The sequence below is a fragment of the Ambystoma mexicanum genome, chromosome 2p (genome assembly GCF_040938575.1).
Source record: "Ambystoma mexicanum isolate Mex_15411 chromosome 2p, UKY_AmexF1_1, whole genome shotgun sequence".
Classification (NCBI taxonomy): Eukaryota; Metazoa; Chordata; class Amphibia; order Caudata; family Ambystomatidae; genus Ambystoma; species Ambystoma mexicanum.
In genome coordinates, this window is record NC_090923.1 from 343,183,989 (window position 1) to 343,204,052 (window position 20,064).

At 42.6% G+C, this 20,064-nt stretch overlaps 1 protein-coding gene across 1 annotated transcript in view; it reads right to left on the reverse strand.

The window, feature by feature from the left end:
- Window positions 1-20,064, reverse strand: part of DNAH12 (dynein axonemal heavy chain 12) — a 3,791,933-nt gene that overhangs the window by 1,407,755 nt on the left and 2,364,114 nt on the right. Inside the window, exon 46 of the mRNA XM_069643677.1 lies at window positions 17,905-18,038. Within this exon, the coding sequence (XP_069499778.1) occupies window positions 17,905-18,038 (134 nt within the window). The remainder of the gene's footprint in view (window positions 1-17,904; window positions 18,039-20,064) is intronic.

Below are 20,064 nucleotides of genomic sequence, written 5' to 3' on the forward strand. Positions count from 1 at the left end.
TGACACTATTAGTTGCCCCCTTTTTGGTTGTAACCTGTACATACCTCTATCACAAGTCACTATAGGTGGTGGATGTGCACACATTTCAAAGCACAAATTTGTCAAATAACTTTATTTAAGTTTTGTTACCAATACTTTGACTAAAGGCTTTTGAATGTAAAGAACAAACCACTTTCAGAAAACTGAATATCTAAAGTAAAAAGGCATGAACATGAAATGCATCAACAGCTAAATAATTAAAAGCTGAATTTACTATCTATTTATGTCTGTTTACTTTGTTGTTGAAGCACTATTACATACAGAATGAATTGGATTGTATGATAGAAAAACTTTGTGTTACAGCAATGAGAAAGTAAACCGCAGACATACAGTCGTCAGGACACCCCCCTTGTACCTGGTTTAGTTCATTGAGACAGTTGTTTAGTGCTGGATTTTCCTCTTTGCTGGCGTCGATTTTATAAATGATTTGGGTATCGTCTGCGTAGTTGTAGCAAGTTAGGCCATATTTTTTGATGAGTTTGATTAGGGGTGTCATGTAGATCTTAAAGGGTGGTAGTGACAGTGATGAGTCTTGTGGGACTCCACATGTGGTTTTGCGAGGTGTTGATGTGAATGGTGCTAGCCATATTGTTTCTGCTCTTTCTCTAAGGAATGATTTTAGCCGAAGGAGAGCAATGTTGCCGATCCCGATGTCTTCCAGTCGTTTTATGTGAGTGTTGTAGTTGACTGTATCAAAAGCTGTTGAGAGATCGAGTAGTATAAATGCTGAGGTTATGTTTGAGTCTACTTTGGTCTTTATGTCACCCCAGATAGATAGTCGTGCAGTTTCCGTTCCTCTCTTGGGTCTGAAGCCTACTTGTGCCTGATCTAGCAGTTTTCCACGTATTCCAAGATGTGTTCATAGACATAGCTTAGCAGTAGTTTTTCCAGGTATGGGATATTTGAAATTGGTCGGTAGTTGGTAAGGTCTTCCACATTTCCTGAGGTATCTTTAAGGAGTGGTTGGATGTAGGCCAATTTGAAGGCTTGTGGGGTTGTTGCTGTTGGTAGTGAGAGGTTGACTAGGTAGTAGTATTCTGCTGGTGTTCTCTTTTGCTTACCAGGCTGTTGAATATGCCTGTTGAGATGGGTGGGGGGTGAGGTTTAATCTGGTCGGTGGCTCTGCTGTTGACTGATTGAGGTGGTCCGTGGGTTCTATTGTTCTGCTTTGATACTGTGTGAAAGTATGTATAGTCTAAAAGCAGCCAACATATTGCTAGGACTCTCAGCAGCATTGCTCCCCTTGTTCTCTCCTCACCATATCCGGGGAAACAACGCGCCCTGGCTGGACACAAACGATGCAAACCATCCACGGGCATACAGGAGTACATGCCCTAAATGTGCGAACACTCTCCAAGTAGCCAGTTTCGATCATCTTGTGGGTGCATCATGGTGCTTGGAATATTGCTACTGTGCAATATTGAAGAATTGTACACTGGAATGTTCATAACATTGGGTGAACACAAGATCAGCAGTGCAAATCATTTGTATGTGTAAAGAATAGTGCATTTTGCAATTTCTGAAAATGTACATCATCTACGGCTCAGGCAACATTATGGAAGTGTGTGAGTCGAGTGCACCATGAATGGTTCACAAATGGCACATGGTACAAATGGAACATTTACTTCACATTAAACCAGGTACAAGTTCAAGAAAGAAAAATGAAAACAAGGAAGAAATCAATAAAGAAAGAAGAGTGGGCAAGCAAACTGTGCATGGGTTTGTGGGAGGGCAGGGTGGGGTGTGTGGGTGTGGGGGTGTGAAATACTGAGATAGCAAGAGCTAGAGGAATGCAAGGCAATTAAGATAAGGGGAGAGAGAGAAATGAACTATGAGAGAAAGAGAGAAGTAAACCGAAGAGAGTGAGCTAGCGCAAAATAACAAGAAAGGGAGAGCAAGAGAGGAAGCTAGGAAGGAAGATACAAAGGCAGGGAAAGCAAGAGGGAGACCACTTTGAGAAGAGTAAGTTCAAGAAGGAGATAGTTTTGAGAGCAGATGATTAACCAATAAAGGTCGAGAAGGAGATAGAGAGGAAGTAAATTGATAGCTAATGGAGAAAAAGATGGCACTAATTACAAATAACCTCAATATCTCAAAATGCGGGCAATGTACATTGTTGTAATGAACAAATAAATAGGCCGATTCGCTAAGCATTTTTTTGGCCGTAAATGTATCTGTCGCACAAAGAATTGGCAAATTGTGCATCAACAAATTGATTGTGTCAGATTCATGAAACTGTAAAAGCCCATTTGACACCAGAAGACCTCACAAAATTCTGCCTGTGGCTTGATAGGCAGGAGAGAGTATACCACCCTGACTAGGCCTGGCTGAATATTCCTACAATGGATTAGAATCCCCTGAATTGTGGGTGATTCAGGAAGGATGAGCTTCTGACAAACCTTTGGAAACGTACAGCAGAAGTTCATACTCATGGCTTAACGGAGGACAGATGGATGGAGTTTCAGCTTTCAGAAAGGTACTTGCTGGAAGTGGACATTTAGCAAAGTTTGGAGAATCTGTAGCAAGAAGGGTAGGGAGAAGAAGGGAGTCACTGGGAATGATTTAGTGTAAGATTTACCTACATATCATTGTGTGACATTTTCAATGATTTGGAGTGGGTGAACACGACAAGTGCCATCGCCAGTGATTTGGGCAGGCAGATGACACAGCCGTCAGTGCCTGTCGCTTGGAGCAAGTGACAAGACATGTGCCATTGGGTAACATTTTAGAGGAGGAGGGAGAGGAGTCTACAATTCCTGAGTGCAGTTTGTGGGTGAGTCAAGCTAGCCTGATTTTATTGGAGAGAGCAGCAAGAGATTCAGCTAGTGAGGTGACACACCAGTCCATGTGTGTTACTTGAAGGATGTGGATGAGACATGTGCTATCAGACGGCACTTGGGAGAGGAGCCGGAGGAGCTGAAAGCCCAGAGGGCTGCTTGTTGGAGAGGCATGCTTGCCTGAGTTTGCTGGAAGAGCCTGAGGTTTGGGAAGACAGGTGGCACACCAGTCAGTGTCAGACATTTGAAGCGAGTGGATGAGACAGAGGAAAAGGCAGAGGAGCCAGGAACTCATGAGGGAAACTTATGGGAGAGGCAAGCCCACCTATTTCTGCTGGGAGGGAGCACCCAAGATCTGGGGAGGCAGCAGGTACCACACATTTGGAACAACTTGTCAGCACCCAAATGAGCCAGTGGTTGCATATGGTCAATTGAAGATATCAAACTCATGTTCAACACCCCTGTCACAAGACTGTCATGGGTAAATGGCTGAAATTCGTAATATTCCTCACTGTCTCTCCTTTCGTAAATGTTTGAAAACCTTTCTATTTTAGTTCTCTTCTAACGTTCCCTGCCTCTTGCTTGCTCAGTGCCTTGATGCCTCTTTTGGACTTGTTCGCGCTTTATCAAGTTCAAATACAATACAATACAATCTACAAGGCACTGCCATAGTGTTATTAACTGGCCATTGATGGTAGCAGGTACAACATGGTGCACAGTGGAGTAACTTTTCTGAAAATGTTGGGGGGGGGGACATGACATCTGAAGAAAAGGTTCCTCAGCCAAATGAATGGGGACAAAATGGTGTGCCAAGAAAGTTGGGGGGGGCAAACACCCCTCTCCCCCCCTAAAATTACGCCCATGATGGTGCAAGTACCTGGGCATTTAATAGCTGTGCCTGGCATATGCCTAATACTTAGTCACAAGCCAAAACTGTTGGCTTTGCCGATGCTTGTTTTTAGCAGAACTTCAGTGAAGGACACCCAATGTGCTTATAAATAGAGTGGCTGAAGGCAGACCTGGTTATGACTTTTTAATTACACCAGTAGTGCAGTTACAGCCCCAATTAAGTCAGTATCTCTTAGAACACTGCTTTGAAAAAACACTGGCAGGCACTTTAAATGAAAAGCTTGATGGTAAGGCTTGAGTAAAGTGAACACAAAGAGTTCCCATGAGGAGGTGTTTTGGGCGGGGAGGGGCAGGAACTGCGTGGGAATGGTCATAGGTATTCGCATGGCCGTGGGCAGTCAATGGGTGAACAAGAAACCAAACATCGCCTACACGCTGTGTGTCCCTCCTCATGTGCATTTCTCCCCATCTGTACTCTGATGCAATAGTTTCAGATTATAGTTGGCGCAAGTGCCACCTAATAGCCTAAACTATGTAGATTAGTACATATCTCATGGAAGCAAAGAAACTGCTTGGGATATGATTTTTGTTGGGAATGTTTTAAGTATAGTAAGAATCATAGCGGTCACACTTAAATCAATACTGATAACACTGATTTAAGTCTATGACATCATTTTGAGCCTTTGTATGAAATTATTGATGCTAACATTTAGACATTTCTCCTTACATGTGCATACTCACAACTTTTGGTAATGCGTTGGCTGTGGGGATTACATTTGCTATTAATTTAACACCTATTATTTCACGTTTTATTTCAGGGCTTAGAAGCAAGGCAAATATATATGTTTTAATTTAATTTAGTGTGTTTTAGTTAAAATAACTTTTCACACAAGCTAATCAAAAATATAAATTTGATAAAACAGTAGTTACAGACATTATTACATAGAGCACATAAATACTATTTAACAATAATACAGAAAAATCGCTCTATGAAGTCTAGAGTATATAAAAAGACACAGAGCCACTTTTAAAATGTAAACAATTCCTCCATTATATGACACAAGCCAAGCCCCTCTGTGGAAATATCTCTTACTTATCCAAATCCTTTTCTTTGTCCCACCATAGTCTAACGACCGCAAAGAAGTGGATACAGTGAAGCCAGATAGGCATCTTGACCATAAGGCATCCATGCTTATTTCGTTTTCTTCTTCAGAAAGATATCTTAAGTGTAAGGCGTGTAGTTCAACAAAATCTTTACCTTCGTTCATAAGGTGTCTAAGTGTTTCAGTTGAATGCCTGTTCTTACATATTCTGAAAAATCTATCTTCCCTTCAGATCTTGTACCATGCCCCCAAGTTGCCATGACCTTCATTTTTATTAAGCCTTAATAACATAAATGTTCTCCTTCCACCAGGGCTTGGGAATTGACTGATTTACACATAAGGTCTAAGATAATTAAAAGCAAGTTTAGAGAAAGTACTTAGGCTTTTAAGAGTCTCAATATGTTCCGTATTTCTAGCCCAGTCCCGTAGTTACACATGTTTCTTCAAATTATGAAAGTGAACGATCTAGGAATAATCCCAGTTTGGGTCCCACACAATCTGATTAAAAAAAAGAGGTAATTGTTCAGTTTAAACTTAAGGAGTGTAATCCGCCAGTCGCCATTGCAGACTTAAGAGTCGTCAAGATCGAAAGCCCAGTGGCCTTTATCATCTTAAAATAGAGTTTGCCCTCAGAGGGCAAATATGTCATGGCTCACTTCTTATAAATGTGATAATATTAATGTTACATTTTGTATTGAAAAAGAACTAGAGGGAACAGGGGTCAGGAGAGGGTGCAGGGCAAATATGATAAATGTTTATTTTTATATGCACTAAGTGTATATCTCAGCGAGTTAAATGAAATGCTCAACTGTGGCATTTGCCTGCCCGCCCTTTCCAAGTTCAAATCTTGGCAGCGCCTAATCAGCCCTTGATCCTCCAGAGATGGATAAATTGAGTACCATTACATTTGGTAGTAATTCCACCATTGTTACAGCATTTTGTGAAATAACATGTTCTCACAGCATTAGGAAACTCTTGACCACCGTAGCATCACAATTGAGTATTTTGGCATGCCCAAATGATAGGCCATAGAAATATAAAACAGTCAAGTTGATTCTATATAAGACGCTCTTGAAGTGGAGATTCCAGTCTGCCTGCCCTAAATAGACAAACCCTACGGTCTACCTGTACCCTTGCAGAAAAGCACATCGGCCACTGAAAGAAAGCCGAAACTTAAGTGAAATGAGGAAGGTTCCTGGCAGAGGGCATCGTGGTGCGAATGTCAAACTGCAGCCTGCATTAAATGCAATGTGCACTGTGATGAATCAGATGTGATTATCCCAGAAACTCTGTCCTGGGACCCTTCTCATGTGGCCAGGGAAAGGCAGACGCTTCCTGATCCTTACTCTGGGAGTGCTGTTCTGCGGGAGGATCACATGAGTGAGGAATCGGGTCAGGAAAACTGGGAGAACACCTTTACTAACTTCACTAGAGACCCTACAGTCTTAAAGGCCTATTTTAGAATTGAAAGCTTTAAAGAAAAGAGTAATGAGAACATTGGGGACTTCCACTCCCAATATGCCCTAAATACTGGAATGAGTTAGAGGAACTCAAACGCACTAAACTGCAAGGTGCAGTCTAGTGGTTCTAATGAACCACACCTGAGCTGGACTTTTGAATATAAAAGGCGTCCTCAGGTGTAGGCCATGAGAACAACAAGGAGGTGGAGTAGTTGTAGAGGTCGTCAGCAGCAGTTGTAGTGGAAGAAGAAGGGAGACACCGGAACCGTTGTGATCTTTAATGGAGATGTCGGTCCTGAGAGAGCCTCCAAGATTAATGGCCTTGAATGCAGAAGCTGCGCGGAACGAAGCGTTGTTGTAGCAGGCTTTCCCCCTGGAGAGAGAGAGAGGCTCTCTTGATTGCATGCTGTGTCCCAGAGCTTGGCGAGCACTGGAGTGCACTGGGAGCGAGAGAAGCTCCTTTCCCAGTCAGCATGGGCAGCGAGAAACTCAAAGCAGACTGCCATGTAAGAGGCAGCGGATCGAGCGGATGATTTTGGAGACACCAGTGAGTTTACCATTGTCGGGTGAACACGGAACATTCCATAATCAATGGCTGGACACTGATAACAATTCTGAAAAACAAACTAATGTTAAGAAGTCGCATTGGCGTAATAATATGTAGAGAAGTGATAATCATTGTTATCAAAGACAAAACCATTCCCCCAACAAAGAGGGGGCAATACTGAAGCAAGCTAAATATAACCACCACTGCCAAAGTAGTGGGTCAATACTAACACCCAAATAACTGTTCACGAAAAACTGTTAAGCTTTCTTGTCAAATTCGAAGGGGCAATACTTTAAAGAGCATATAATCCATATTTGCAAAACAATAAGAGAACATTATTACAGAAAGATTGTAACCTTTGTTGCCATATTGAGGACGAGGCAATAGTTGAACAAGACATCAACAAGAATTGCCAAAGCACAGAAGGGGCAAGTGTAATAAATAAACTGTGTCAGCAGTTAGTTGATGTAAAAGTGGAAAACAAAGAGTGGCAAGAGAGAAGACCCCGGAAGAAAGTATCAAGGAGGAGAGGCTCATAACCTGTATTGCATGTGACAAAAACAACAGTGGAACAAACAGCACCAATGAGTTTCATGCCTTCCCAGAAGAAGTTGTGGATTTCGATGTTGATAAAAGTTAACAACTTTTCCAAAAGGTTTGCCACAGAGTACTTGTTAGGAGAAGTTTGCCCTGGAAGGTGAGTATACCAGGATAGGGACCCTTTAGTGGTAGTCTTGGCAGGTTAGTGGATTAGGAAGGAGTCATTAAAGTACTGGACTGTGGATGAAGGTTGTGGAGAAGAAGAAGTGGCAAGACCACTAAGGTGTTCACTAAATAGTGGTGGAATCATCCTGACAAAACACTGTTGTTGATGCAGACAAATTTTGAAAATACATTTGTTTTGGAGAGTTAAAGGGCCTCATCACAAGTTGGTTGGTAGCCCTTAAAAGGCTGCAGTAATGCTATTACTTCTGCATTTTAATGGACCCAATGGGGAATTACGTTTACCGCCCAACCCGTGATCCGGCGGTACTACCGCTGAGCAGGTGGGCAGTAATTCAAATACAGTTGGGCGGTATCCCAGTCGGGATACTGGCCAACTTGTGATGAGGCCCAAAGTTCACCTTTTGTTAAAGGCCAAGTGAAAGACTTTTGGAGCAAGAAGGATTTCATGATCAAAACTTGGCTGCCACAAGTAACTATTATTTGAACTTTTGACTGAAATTTATAAAATGGGATAATACGATGATTCAGAATCGGGCCTGGCATCAGGGCCTTTCTAGCTATTGAATTAGAATGGGGCTCTACTCTTTGTGGTCCCCCCTTCGAATTTGACAAGAAAGCTTAACAGTTTTTCGTGAACAGTTATTTGGGTGTTAAATCTTTCCTGCTGGCTGCCTTTCTTTGTTTTTCTATGCAGAGGCCAGTAAGCTGGTCCTCTGACAATCTGTAGTTTTAACATATTCTCGATTGCTATATCTAGGGTTTTCCACAGGATCTGGTGACGGGGTGGAGCAGAAGGTATGCACATATGCCCTAAGGAAACAATCCTCACAAATTGAAGGCTGGTGCACTTTAATTGTGCACTGTTGTCCAAAGACATACCTTGCCAAAAACTGTGTGGTTATCTCTCACAAAAGAATGCACCACAGATTGATTTCAACTACCCACCAGCTCGGACAGAGGGCAACCTACATAAGGAGGAGAGGAAGGAGGGGGCGGGGGAGACTCAAGAAACCCTGGTGCACTAGAAGACTGCAGAAGACTCACGAGTGCACGTGCAAGAGAGGGGGCCAAGAGGAACAAATGAACAACTTAGTAATGAATCTATCTAATAGAACTCTAACCGGAGATGAAATTGCACTTCTAAACAAGGGTTTATCATTTGCGCCTAAAAGCAGATATAACAAAATAGAGATCCAAATAGATCTGTTAAAATTTGTGCAAAAACGTGGTAAATTACAATTATTTTTTGCAACACAAGTATCTAGACCTAACGACCCCAAAGTTCGAATAGATCAGAGTTCCTTATCCATTGAGGATATTGAAAACATTCACCTCTTGAGATAAATGGAGGAACCAGAAACATGTGAAATGAGAAACACTTTACAGGAACTACCAGTTGTACCTGAGAGTTTGTTCGAAAAAGAATTGAACCCGAAATCGAGGTTTACACCACAGCTATCTCCTGAGAATTTGATTGATGCGTTTTACAAGTTGTAACTAGGGACCTCAATATTACATCTGAGAAGCAAAGGAAAAATAAGAGTAAAAGACTAAAGGGCAACCTGACGGAAGATGAAAATAAAGCACTTAAAGATCTTATGTAAGACAAAACAATTGTGGTCAAAGAGGCGGATAAAGGTGGAAACATCGTGATAATGAATAGAAAGGATTACATCGCGATGGCTAAGAATCACCTCGAAACCCCACAATGTTATGAAAGACTACCCAACAATCCAAGGAATGATGTAATATGACAACTAGAGGAACTAATAATTGGATGTCATAGGAATGGATTGATAACTGATGATGAGAAGACATATCTATTAATTAAGCAACCAGTCATACCTACGATTTATTTCCTCCCAAAAGTACACAAACCCTTTGAGCATTTTCCAGAAGGGAGGCCCATCCTAAGTGGCATTGGCTGTGCTACTGAAAAGATCTCAGAGTACCTGGACAATATTCAACGACCAAGAGTGTCAAAACTTAGGCTTGCCTGAAAGATACAACAAATGCAATTAAAATCATAAAACCGATCAAATGGCTATCAGACTACCTCTTGGCGACTCTGGATGTAGATGCCTTATACACGTCAATTAGGCACTACTTAGCAATCAAGACTATTGAATACAAGTTTAAAGGTGAATCTGCTTCACATTATCACCATGTGGTAATGTTGAAAGAAATGCTTAAGGCAACTCTAGATCACAATATACTCATATTTAATGACAACTTTTACAGACAAAGAAAGGGAGTGGCGATGGGTACCAGGTATTACACAGCACTGGCCAACTTATTTATGGGGATGTTTGAGGACTCAGCAGTGTATACGGATGTAGTTTGTTCTAAGAAGGTGGTGGTTTGGGCACAATATATTGATGATGTGCTTTTAATTTGGAAAGGATCATCAGGAGAGCTTGTGGAGTTCATGGAAAGACTTAATCATAACGACGTAGGAATCAATTTCACAGAGGTGAACAGAAAAACCAGCCTTAACTTTCTGGATTTGATAATATACACAGTTAGGGATCACCTCGAAACACAGATGTACTGAATGGAAACTAAGTCAATTCTGCCCTGTATGCAACCAGTTGTCCCCATGAACCAATAAAAAGAAACATACCTACTGGTGAATGTATCCGAGCATGAAGGAATTGTCAAAACCCAAAAGGTTATGATGTGATCTGCTATCTTCTAGATTTCGGCAGAGAGGATATCCTTGGAAATGTATTGAGATGGCTCGAGATAAGGCAAGAAACCTACCAAGGGAACAAACACTGATACAGAAAGACAGGACGGGAATCACACACCAGGGAAAAGTGAGTTTTGTTACAAAATATTGCTCAATTCATTATGAGATACAGAACATTTTACATAGGCACTGCCATCTACTCAAGTTGGACCCTCATATATCAAAATTTGTTGAAGAGAGTCCTAGGATTATTTTCAGGAGGATGAAGACTTTATAAAATAGCTTGAGTCCCTCACTACTCCCTGATGAGCAGAGCACACTAACTGAAACGTGGCTGAGAACTGACACTAAGGGTTTCAGAAAATGTGGCACTTGTACCACAGGAAATATGCGCATGAGAGCACGAACACCTTCAAGGATGAAAATGGAACTAGTATCAGAATTGAGGAGAACATTAACTGTAGGACCAAGTACGTAGTGTACTGTATAATTTGTGGATGCAAACGTATCTACATAGGGAGCACTATAAGAGAGATTAGGATATGGATAAGGGAACACTTGTCAATGATTGCAAGTCAAGATTTGTCACTTCCACTTGCACAACATTGGCAAAACAAACATCAGATGGATAACAAGCAAGAAATTAGATTTATTGGACAACAAAGAGTGACAGAGGCAAGACTTATCTGCAGATTCAGGACACTGGAACTGGGACTGAACAAATGAGATGGTTTCATTTTTGTAGATGTTCAATAAGAATTCGAGGATATTGGTAATGTACTGATGATCTAACCATAATATGATCTAACCAGGTCATGCATGGGAGAATGGACGGATAAAATAAGACCTGGGGAGCACCACAGTTTACCAGATCCCATATAGAAACCTTACTGATACTAAGGAGGTTTTTAAGCAGGATTAGTAGAATAGGATTACTTCAATTTGAACTAATGTGTTAACATGGCCTAATAGGAAGAGGGATTAGTATACCACCCATAGGTTAATATTTAAAGACCTAACTGTTGTAAGCTAAAACTAACCTAACGGATGTGAAGTTGTTAACCCACTCTAACTACTAGGGTATTACTACCAAAGTAAATTGTTGAGAAATGAAGGCTTCAGATTATGCCGATTTCAACCAGCTTTAAGAAAAGAAAAATGTTTAAAAAATTTTAATTTTCGATCTCATTATCTTTTTCTTTTATCTTATCAAGACTTGACCGTGCTCATTTGTGTTTGAAATTTGAAATCTAAGAAGATTTATGCAAATGGGAAAACAAAGATTTGATGTATGTTAAGACAAATGCACCCAATATAGTGCATAATAGCAACTGACTCATACCCTTTATTTCTAAAACAGTAAGAAGCCCTTTTCACGCGCATTGCAGTCAAGTTAAAGCATGTAAATCTAACCAGCCGTAATGATAGGCTAAATATGTAAGGATATGATTTATAGAGTTAAATGACTATGGAAGTTTATGTACCGAACAGAGTACGAAATAGCAGTAAGTTAACCTAACTCTGAAGCAGTAAAATGCCTTTTTTCATTAAGCAAAAGCAGGTTATCCGCAAAGCATGAGAACAAACATACGCACCCTCTATAGGGAAGCGTCTGGTCATCCCAAAGTATGGCTACCGTTTGGGTAAGAAATTGAAAGTAATGACGGCCGCACACGGTAACCAAGGGAACCACGGTAAACATTAGGCTTGAGAGTCGGCATCTCGCGTTCGATACGAGAGCCGACATGCAGGGACAAGTGATTTTTAGTACTTGGTAAGTCACTTGGTAAGTCAAACGGACGCATGAGTGTGGATGCAATATGTCAGTATAAAGATATTATACAAGTTTTGGGATGTGACATGTAATTGAAGTGGGAAACATGCAGCAAGTTATTTTATTTGTTAAAACGCAGGAGGGGCCGGCATTTGGTATACGGCCGTAGTGACACATTCTTACGAATATAAGGGGAACAACGCAGCGGGAGAGGTAATTGTTTCATAAACGTACAGCATTGTGGACTCTGGTACATAATAATAAGGGTTAGGACAAACATTTAGAAATGTGTCCATGAATAACTGAGACAAGTTAATCAAACAAGGACGAATGCTAAAGTCATCAGTGAATGACGAGACCGAAACAGTTAGATTTGGTAATGGGTTTATGAAACACCTGTTTAAATAAGGAAGTGTATTACTTTATAGGTGGGATTAAACCCGAGAATTCTGCAACTATTGACCCGAACAAAGAATAATATTGTGGTAAGATTCCTACGCTATGCTGATTTTTAATTCAATATAATATAACAAGGAAAAGTTCATTTTTGAGATATAAAAGAATAAGGGTATGGAGGCTATGACACAGGTAGTAGGTGTGATGATTGGTAAGTGATTTGTGATAACACTATATACGTAATACGGAAAATAGGTATTCTGTGATAACAGTATGGTTTTTGGGACCAATATAATCACAAATGTGGATGAAACTAAAAAGAGCGAGATTATGGGAGTGCATTCTGGAAGTTTATTTCTAGTAACTATTGCATTGAGACTAAATCTTGAGGGACCCTTTTGATATGAGGTTTATTATCGCTAAATGATGCATCATGTTTATGAAAACTGAAACGTATACGTTTTTTCTTTTTTTACTTTTGTTTTGTTGTTTTTGTCATTGAACATAACCCTAACTATCCACTTTACCTCTCCCTCATCCCTGTCATGTTTTGAAATGTGCATGGATGTTCATTTATGTCTAAGGAATGTATGGTTTTGACAAAATGAAAAACCTGATTTGAAAAAGGCACGAGATGCCGAAACACGTGTTATCACATCGGCATTTCCACAAGAGTGGAATCATATAATTAAAAAATCAGTTTAATCCTCAGAGGCACCCGCCAGGGATGCCCGTTCTCCACGATCCTGTCCGCACTGGCCATAGAGCCTATGGCAGACTTTGTCAGGGAGCGCCACTTATGCAAAGGGATACGGCTGCAGGGTACCCCCAAAATGATCTCACTCTACGCAGATGACGTGCTGCTGTTCGTTAGAGACCCAGACCTCCACCGTGACCCTATTCTGCGTGACATTAACCGTATTGGTACATACTCTGGCTTCACCATCAATTATACAAAATCCGAACTCTTCCCCCTTACGAGCTCCACGACCCAACCTGCCACGGAGTACCCGCTCCACTGGTCCCCTGACGGGATTAAATATCTGGGAATTCAGGTGTCTCTGACCAAAGAAGCTCTTTCAGCTAACAATTACCTGGCCGTGGCAGAATTGGTGGAGACCAAGATAGCGTGCTGGCGCCCCCTCCCGTTGTCATTGGCGGGGAGACTATCACTGGTTAAAATGATACTGCTCCCCAAACTGTTGTACACATTCACGAATGTCCCCATATGGCCCGGCAAGAAGTACTTCGCAGACCTACACAAGCTGAGCACGCAGTTCCTGTGGCACTCTGGAGCAGTGCGAAAAAAATGGATTTCCATGACTCTTCCTTACGAGAAAGGCGGGTTCACTGCTCCTGATCTGATGCGGTACTGGACCGCAGCGCAGGCACAGTTTGCCACCTACTGGTACCCTGCCCCCCCCCTCCCGCCCGCATGTCAAGCTAGAAACCCTTTCTGCCTCTGGCACCAATATAATGACCTTAATCTTGCACCCACGATATGAGCCAGACTCTCCCATAGACCCAGTCCGAACGGCCTTATTGGCCTGGAAGCGGATATTTGCTGCAGGCAATGAGGAACATCTGTACTACAAGTGGCTCCCCGTCTGGCAATACCCCGGGTTGGAACCCACTAATGACACAGCCCTGGCATGACACTGGCGGTCTCTGGGATACCTAGCCCTAACTGACTTCTACCCCGATGGGTTCTTCATAACACCACAGACTTGGAAACCGGGCCACTCGGGATCACCGATGGAACTGCTACAATACTACAGACTCTGTGCTGCATTCCGTGACGCATGGCCTGAGTTCCCCAATGAACCCCCCTGACTCCCCTGGGATCTCCTACATCGCCAACTCGGGTGGGGCCCGCGGGGTGGTATCATCATTGTACAAACTTCTTCTCACGACTGCCACGCCGCAGCTCTCTAGGGCACGGGACGACTGGGGTTCCAAACTGGAGGTAGAACTCACAGACCAACTTTGGGGGAAAATGTGCTCTCACACTAATAGGGTCTCCCTGAATTTTAGATACTGCACTATACAGCGGGCCCCACTCGGGTGGGGCCCGCGGGGTGGTATCATCATTGTACAAACTTCTTCTCACGACTGCCACGCCGCAGCTCTCTAGGGCACGGGACGACTGGGCTTCCAAACTGGAGGTAGAACTCACGGACCAACTTTGGGGGAAAATGTGCTCTCACACTAATAGGGTCTCCCTGAATTTTAGATGCTGCACTATACAGTACAAACTACTGAACAGGCTATATTACACCCGGCGCAGGCTCTCCAGGTTCGCCCGCTCTGACCCACGGCTCTGCCCTCAATGTGGTGCGGGGGATGCGGGCCATCTACACATGTTCTGGCACTGCCCGCGGCTAGCCCCATTTTGGGATGAGATTCTGAAAACTTTGCTAGAAATGTGCGATACTGCTATTGGGCCTGATCCGCTGTATGTACTATTTGGGGTATGGTGGGACGAGGAGGCCAGAGGGGCGGCTAAACTCTTAAATGTGTGCTGTATAATTGCCAAAAAGTGTGTTCTACAGAGCTGGAAGAGCTCCGCTCCACCTACCTTCCGGAAATAGCTAAACTTATTGACTTGATCTAGGAACTGTGAGGAGGAATACATCAGTACCCTCCCGGCCCGATCCCGGCCTAAAAACATTTGGACTGCCTTTAATAATTATCTTAAAGGTCTTGACGCCCACTCCTGGGTTGATAATTCACCGTAATTATTGTTATTATGTGCCCTGACACTATATGCCCTGTAGTGCTGCATTCTCCACGTGACTATTGTTCACTGCTCATATGTGCCCTTGCTTTCTGTTGATTGTTCAGATTGTCATCTCATAGCTGCTCTGTTGTATGTGTATGTGATTTGCCTCTGCCAACAAAAATAAAAGTTTAAAAAAAAATCAGTTTAATCCTGAAATCAATCTATGGTGCAGTCTTTTGTGAGAGATAGCCAAACTGTTCATAGCGGAGGTTGGTTTCCTATCCCTCCGAACATCTCATATGCGCGACACACAGCCGACTGAAGGTTTAAGTAAACTGGTCGCTGGGCATAAGCCGTTGATATCAATGAAACCCTATGAATTGAACATACTTTCCAAAAACTGTTCAATAATCACAGACGGTTCACCCTAATTTTAGCTCTTTGGAGTGGGGTATCAAAGTTCAAAGCTATCCAACGTTAAAGCTAAAACCAGGGAAATCACTCATTCAATTTGCATTAGGAAAAGTATTTTCCTATTAAATTCTACGCACCCCACGGCTGTCTCCCCTAACAGAAGTCCTTTACCTAGGCTGCACTGAATTCACTCTTCCCCAGATATGTGCTCCTCGGATTTAAAAAACTACTCACCAGATGAAACTGCTTGTGCCCCAAAAAAACATGTTTACCATTTTTCAACTGTCCTTTTTAATTTTGAATCCTGAGACTTCACCAGATCAATGCCTTTTTATTATGAACATATACATGCAGGTTTTCACAGCTGTAGGTAAGAGGGCTCCCAGCCATCGTTTTTGGATGCCCCACTCCTCCCCCTGCCCAACGTGTAAGAATGGCCCGAAGAATGGTGATGGGGACGATGAAGGCTGAGCTTCCCTTTAGAACTTCCATTCAATACAGCCTATGCTTGTCCAGCACTGGTTAGTTTGGGCTTTTTAACAGGACATCAGTGAAGGGCACACAGAGTGCTTATGAATCGAGTGGCTGAAGGCAGGCCTGGCAAGATGTTTTTATGACACCAGGAGCGTGTTTACAACTCCAATTAGGTCATTAACTCTCAGAAAACTGTTTTGAAAAAACCATAACAGGCACTTTGAGTGCAAACTCTGATGGTAAGGCTTGATTAAAGAGAGCTCAACGAGTTCCCATGAGGAGGAGTTTTGGGTGGGCAGAGGTGGGACTGGGTGGGAACAGCCATAGAGATTCACATGGTAAGGGGCAGTCAATGGGCCGGCTCATAACCAAACAACACCTATAGACTGTGTCACTCCTCATATGTCAGTCCTCTCTGTCCCTCCTCATATCCAATTCCTCCCTATATGTACTCTATTGCAATAGTTTAGGCGTTTAGGTGTCGCAAGCAACACCTAATTGCCCAAACTAAAAAGATATTTGGCTCAGACAATGAACATATACCAAGACAGACAGAAGAGTATGCACTTTAAGTTCCACCCAGCACCTCAGGGGCAGAAAGAGAGGTAGGCAGATCCCATATAATAAAGATCGGGAAGAACAACAGAAGGAGTACTTACATAGTGGGAGGATACTGAAAATCCAGGTCCTTATATCCGCCTCCCATATCAAACAGAACTAAAGATGATGGTGACATTGAGGATGATCAAGACAAAGATTGCTCCATCAGCATCCAGACAAGAGCAAGCATTGCACAGAGAAGCACCCCACAGATGCAAAGGCTGTAGTATTAACAGAAGCTCACCCTGCCTGCATGTTCTCCCTTTACGACAGACACCTCCAGTCACAGAACCGAAAGCACATCAACTCTTTATGTGCATCTAGAACATCACCAGCAACATCGCGGCCACAAGGAGCCAGCCTGTGTGCGGGTAGCCCAATATGAAAGTCCAAAGTGTGGCAGCACTGCACAAAGAACGAACAGCCGTTTGCCCCTAAAAGTAGTTCACTGTCTCCAAAGTGTGACACCACCTTTAAATAAAGATGTTGTATCCGTATTTATGTGAATCAGGTCCATGTGGGGTTTGTGGGTGAAACGTTTAATGGGTGTAAATGAAGATGCCCCATGTGTAATTCCTAAGAAACCGCCTTACCTGAGCAATTTGCAAGCACTGAGGGTGGAAGGTGCGCCTACTGCACTGCGTGAACATATTGATTAAAATGTTATGACATTTGGAGCCCTTTTCACGATCTATAGACTAACTCCTCTTCCCTCCGCCACTTTTTTTTCCTTTTTTCCCCCCTCTCTTTCTTCCTCTGTTCATATATGGCGGCTGCCATTTATTTATTGTGTTCTTAAATACTTATCTTCTGGTAATATCGCATGACTATGTTTTTTTCTTAATTTAAATCAATACGAAAATTCTCTCCAAAGAATAAATGTCAGTGAAGCACAACTTTTCATAATTGACTGTTGCCTGTTATTCCCATAAAAACAGAAAGTAGAACACAATGATCTCACACCTTTACACAACCACACATACTGGCTTTGTTACCCGTATTTCCATTCCACTGCTGGGAGCAATGTGATTAAGAGTAGATGTGTCACTTGTATGCGATGCTCGTGACGCAAGCAGATATAAACAATGCTGCTTTATTCACCTTTTGGTAATATCTGTCTTCGCAGCTATGGAAAAATATACACACTTTCCTGCCAAAGTTGCAACAAATAAATACTTCTACACGAAGAGCTGGCAACAAATGATTATGTTAGGAATGTGCAGATGGCAGAGCATCGATTAGATGGATTCTTCCCACCCACTTGTGCATACGCTGCATGTGAATGGTTATCTCAAGAACACATTTAAAAATGAATCAAACATGAAACTAACTTGTCCGAAAGGGCGATGGCGGAAGTATGGAAGTGTTTGCAGATGGGCACAACTTCGCGGCGCTCATTCTCCGAAAGCTGCAGCGTTTCCAAAAACTTAACAGCGACACGTTCAAGAGCATCCTCTGGCCATGGCTTGAAAAGAAAGAAACAGTGATGAGCACATATGCATTATGCTGACATATAATTATGCATTTATGGAGAATTGTGAGACATGTACTACACACAATCGTTCCTGGTTAGTTCTATACTTTATTTGAGAGAATCTAGTTATAACAGTTTAACATAACTGCTCAAAAGTGGCACTTGGTAGAGGCAGGATGTCGTCATGTTGATTCATGAAGCGGGCATCTTTACTGCCATTAAGAAACATTCGGGTACTAGCTCCAGCAGCCACCTTGCACCTAGGGGATCTCACGAGACATTTATTTGGGTCCAGAATAATGTGGTGCACTGGAAAAGTTACGTTCTCGACAAAATAATGATACAAAGACGGTTCATGTATATTCACACCGACACGTTTATTTTACTGTTGACAATGAATGTTATTCAATATTCCAAAATTCCGGGGCAAACAACATCCATTGCGGATCCAAACATTTCGGTTAAAATCGAGCCTTCATCAGGGAAGCATAATAAGAAACAATAACAATATCAAAACAGCCGCTGACAATGGCCCTAAGAATCATCTAAATACAGACCATGCCATTATCACTCACAATGCCCAGGAAAGCACCGTTGCTTCAATCCGGGAACAAATCCATTCGCTAATGGTCTGAACAGTGTGACCAGGCGTGGGCAAAACACCAGCCATCCTCTTTCTTTTAGGTCTATATTTACCTGTCGCTCGTAATTTGAACACCTGATCCTAAACACTCCCAACATCATCTCATGCAATAATTCTGCAAACATACAGACAGAAAACAGCTATGGCAAACCAATATGTTTCAATGATGTGGCAGACATGTAAGCACAGGAAATGTGGCCATCTTGTTGATCTGGGTGACATTCCACATTCCAGCCATTCGTAGCAGTCCGTGCACTACAGAATGCAAAGTGTGGCTTAACTCTCACTGCAACCTCACAGTAATGTGAAAGACAAGATCTAGAGCTACAAGGAGAGGGAATAATAGTGCAGAGGCCTATCTCCTGATGCTGGTGGGATTGTCAAGCGAGCTCAGGAATGCAAGGGGACTGAAAGGGGGTCATCCAGGTCCACATCCTGGGAAAGGAAGCACGAGAAAATATGGATCACATCAATTAAATGGGGAGCTTAACATTGCCATATCAGAGAAACGGGCATAGAAAGATCAGTAGGGGAACTAGATGAGGTGGGGAAGGTGCCCGTTGGTTATGAGCAGAGAAAGGATGAAAGGGTGAGGAGGGCGAGTGTTAAAAAAAGCAGAGGGTGCCTGCTTGCTTATGTCACGTGGTCGGTGGTCCTTAGATGGACTGTCAGAGGTGTAAGCCTATTAGTGGTGCCACAGTCCCTCTCCCAGTCTCACTAAACAGCGACATAGCTTCAGAGGGCAGTATGGCGTGTCCACTACCCCATGTTTAACAAGTTGTTAGATTTGCAGAGCCCTGTCAGGTCTGAAGGAGTGTGTTGGGGCCAGAGCTGTTCTGACTGGGCTTTCTCCTGGGATCTAAATTATATTGGAACTGTGATTTACAGCCCTATTTTGAGATGAGGGTTCACCAGCAAGCAGCAGTTAATAGGGAAGGGGTTTTGGGAAGCAAAATTCACAATTTCAAAACTGTGAAGGCCAAAGGCATTTTATAGCCAACTCCGCAGCCAGCTCTCACCGGAGATCATTTGTGGAAGGAAAGGTCAACTACTGTACAAATCTGTATGCTTCTTTGACAAGAAAACAACTTTTATTGTGGAACTACACATAATACAACATCAAAATCACTAGTATCATAATGCATAGAGATACAGCACAGGGCGTACCACTCACACCTGACACGAGGAGATAGTAGTTCTATCCCTGTTTTAGATCTCTAGGCACTCTGGAGCGATTGTCACATATAGCTGCACAGGAATTCAGTGTGCGCACTTCGGTCTCCCTTCTTCGACCTCCTCACTATTACTTTCCTGGGTCATGTTCTGCTCAATCTCTTCCTCGTGTTGGACATTAACCGTTAATTGTTCTTGTTC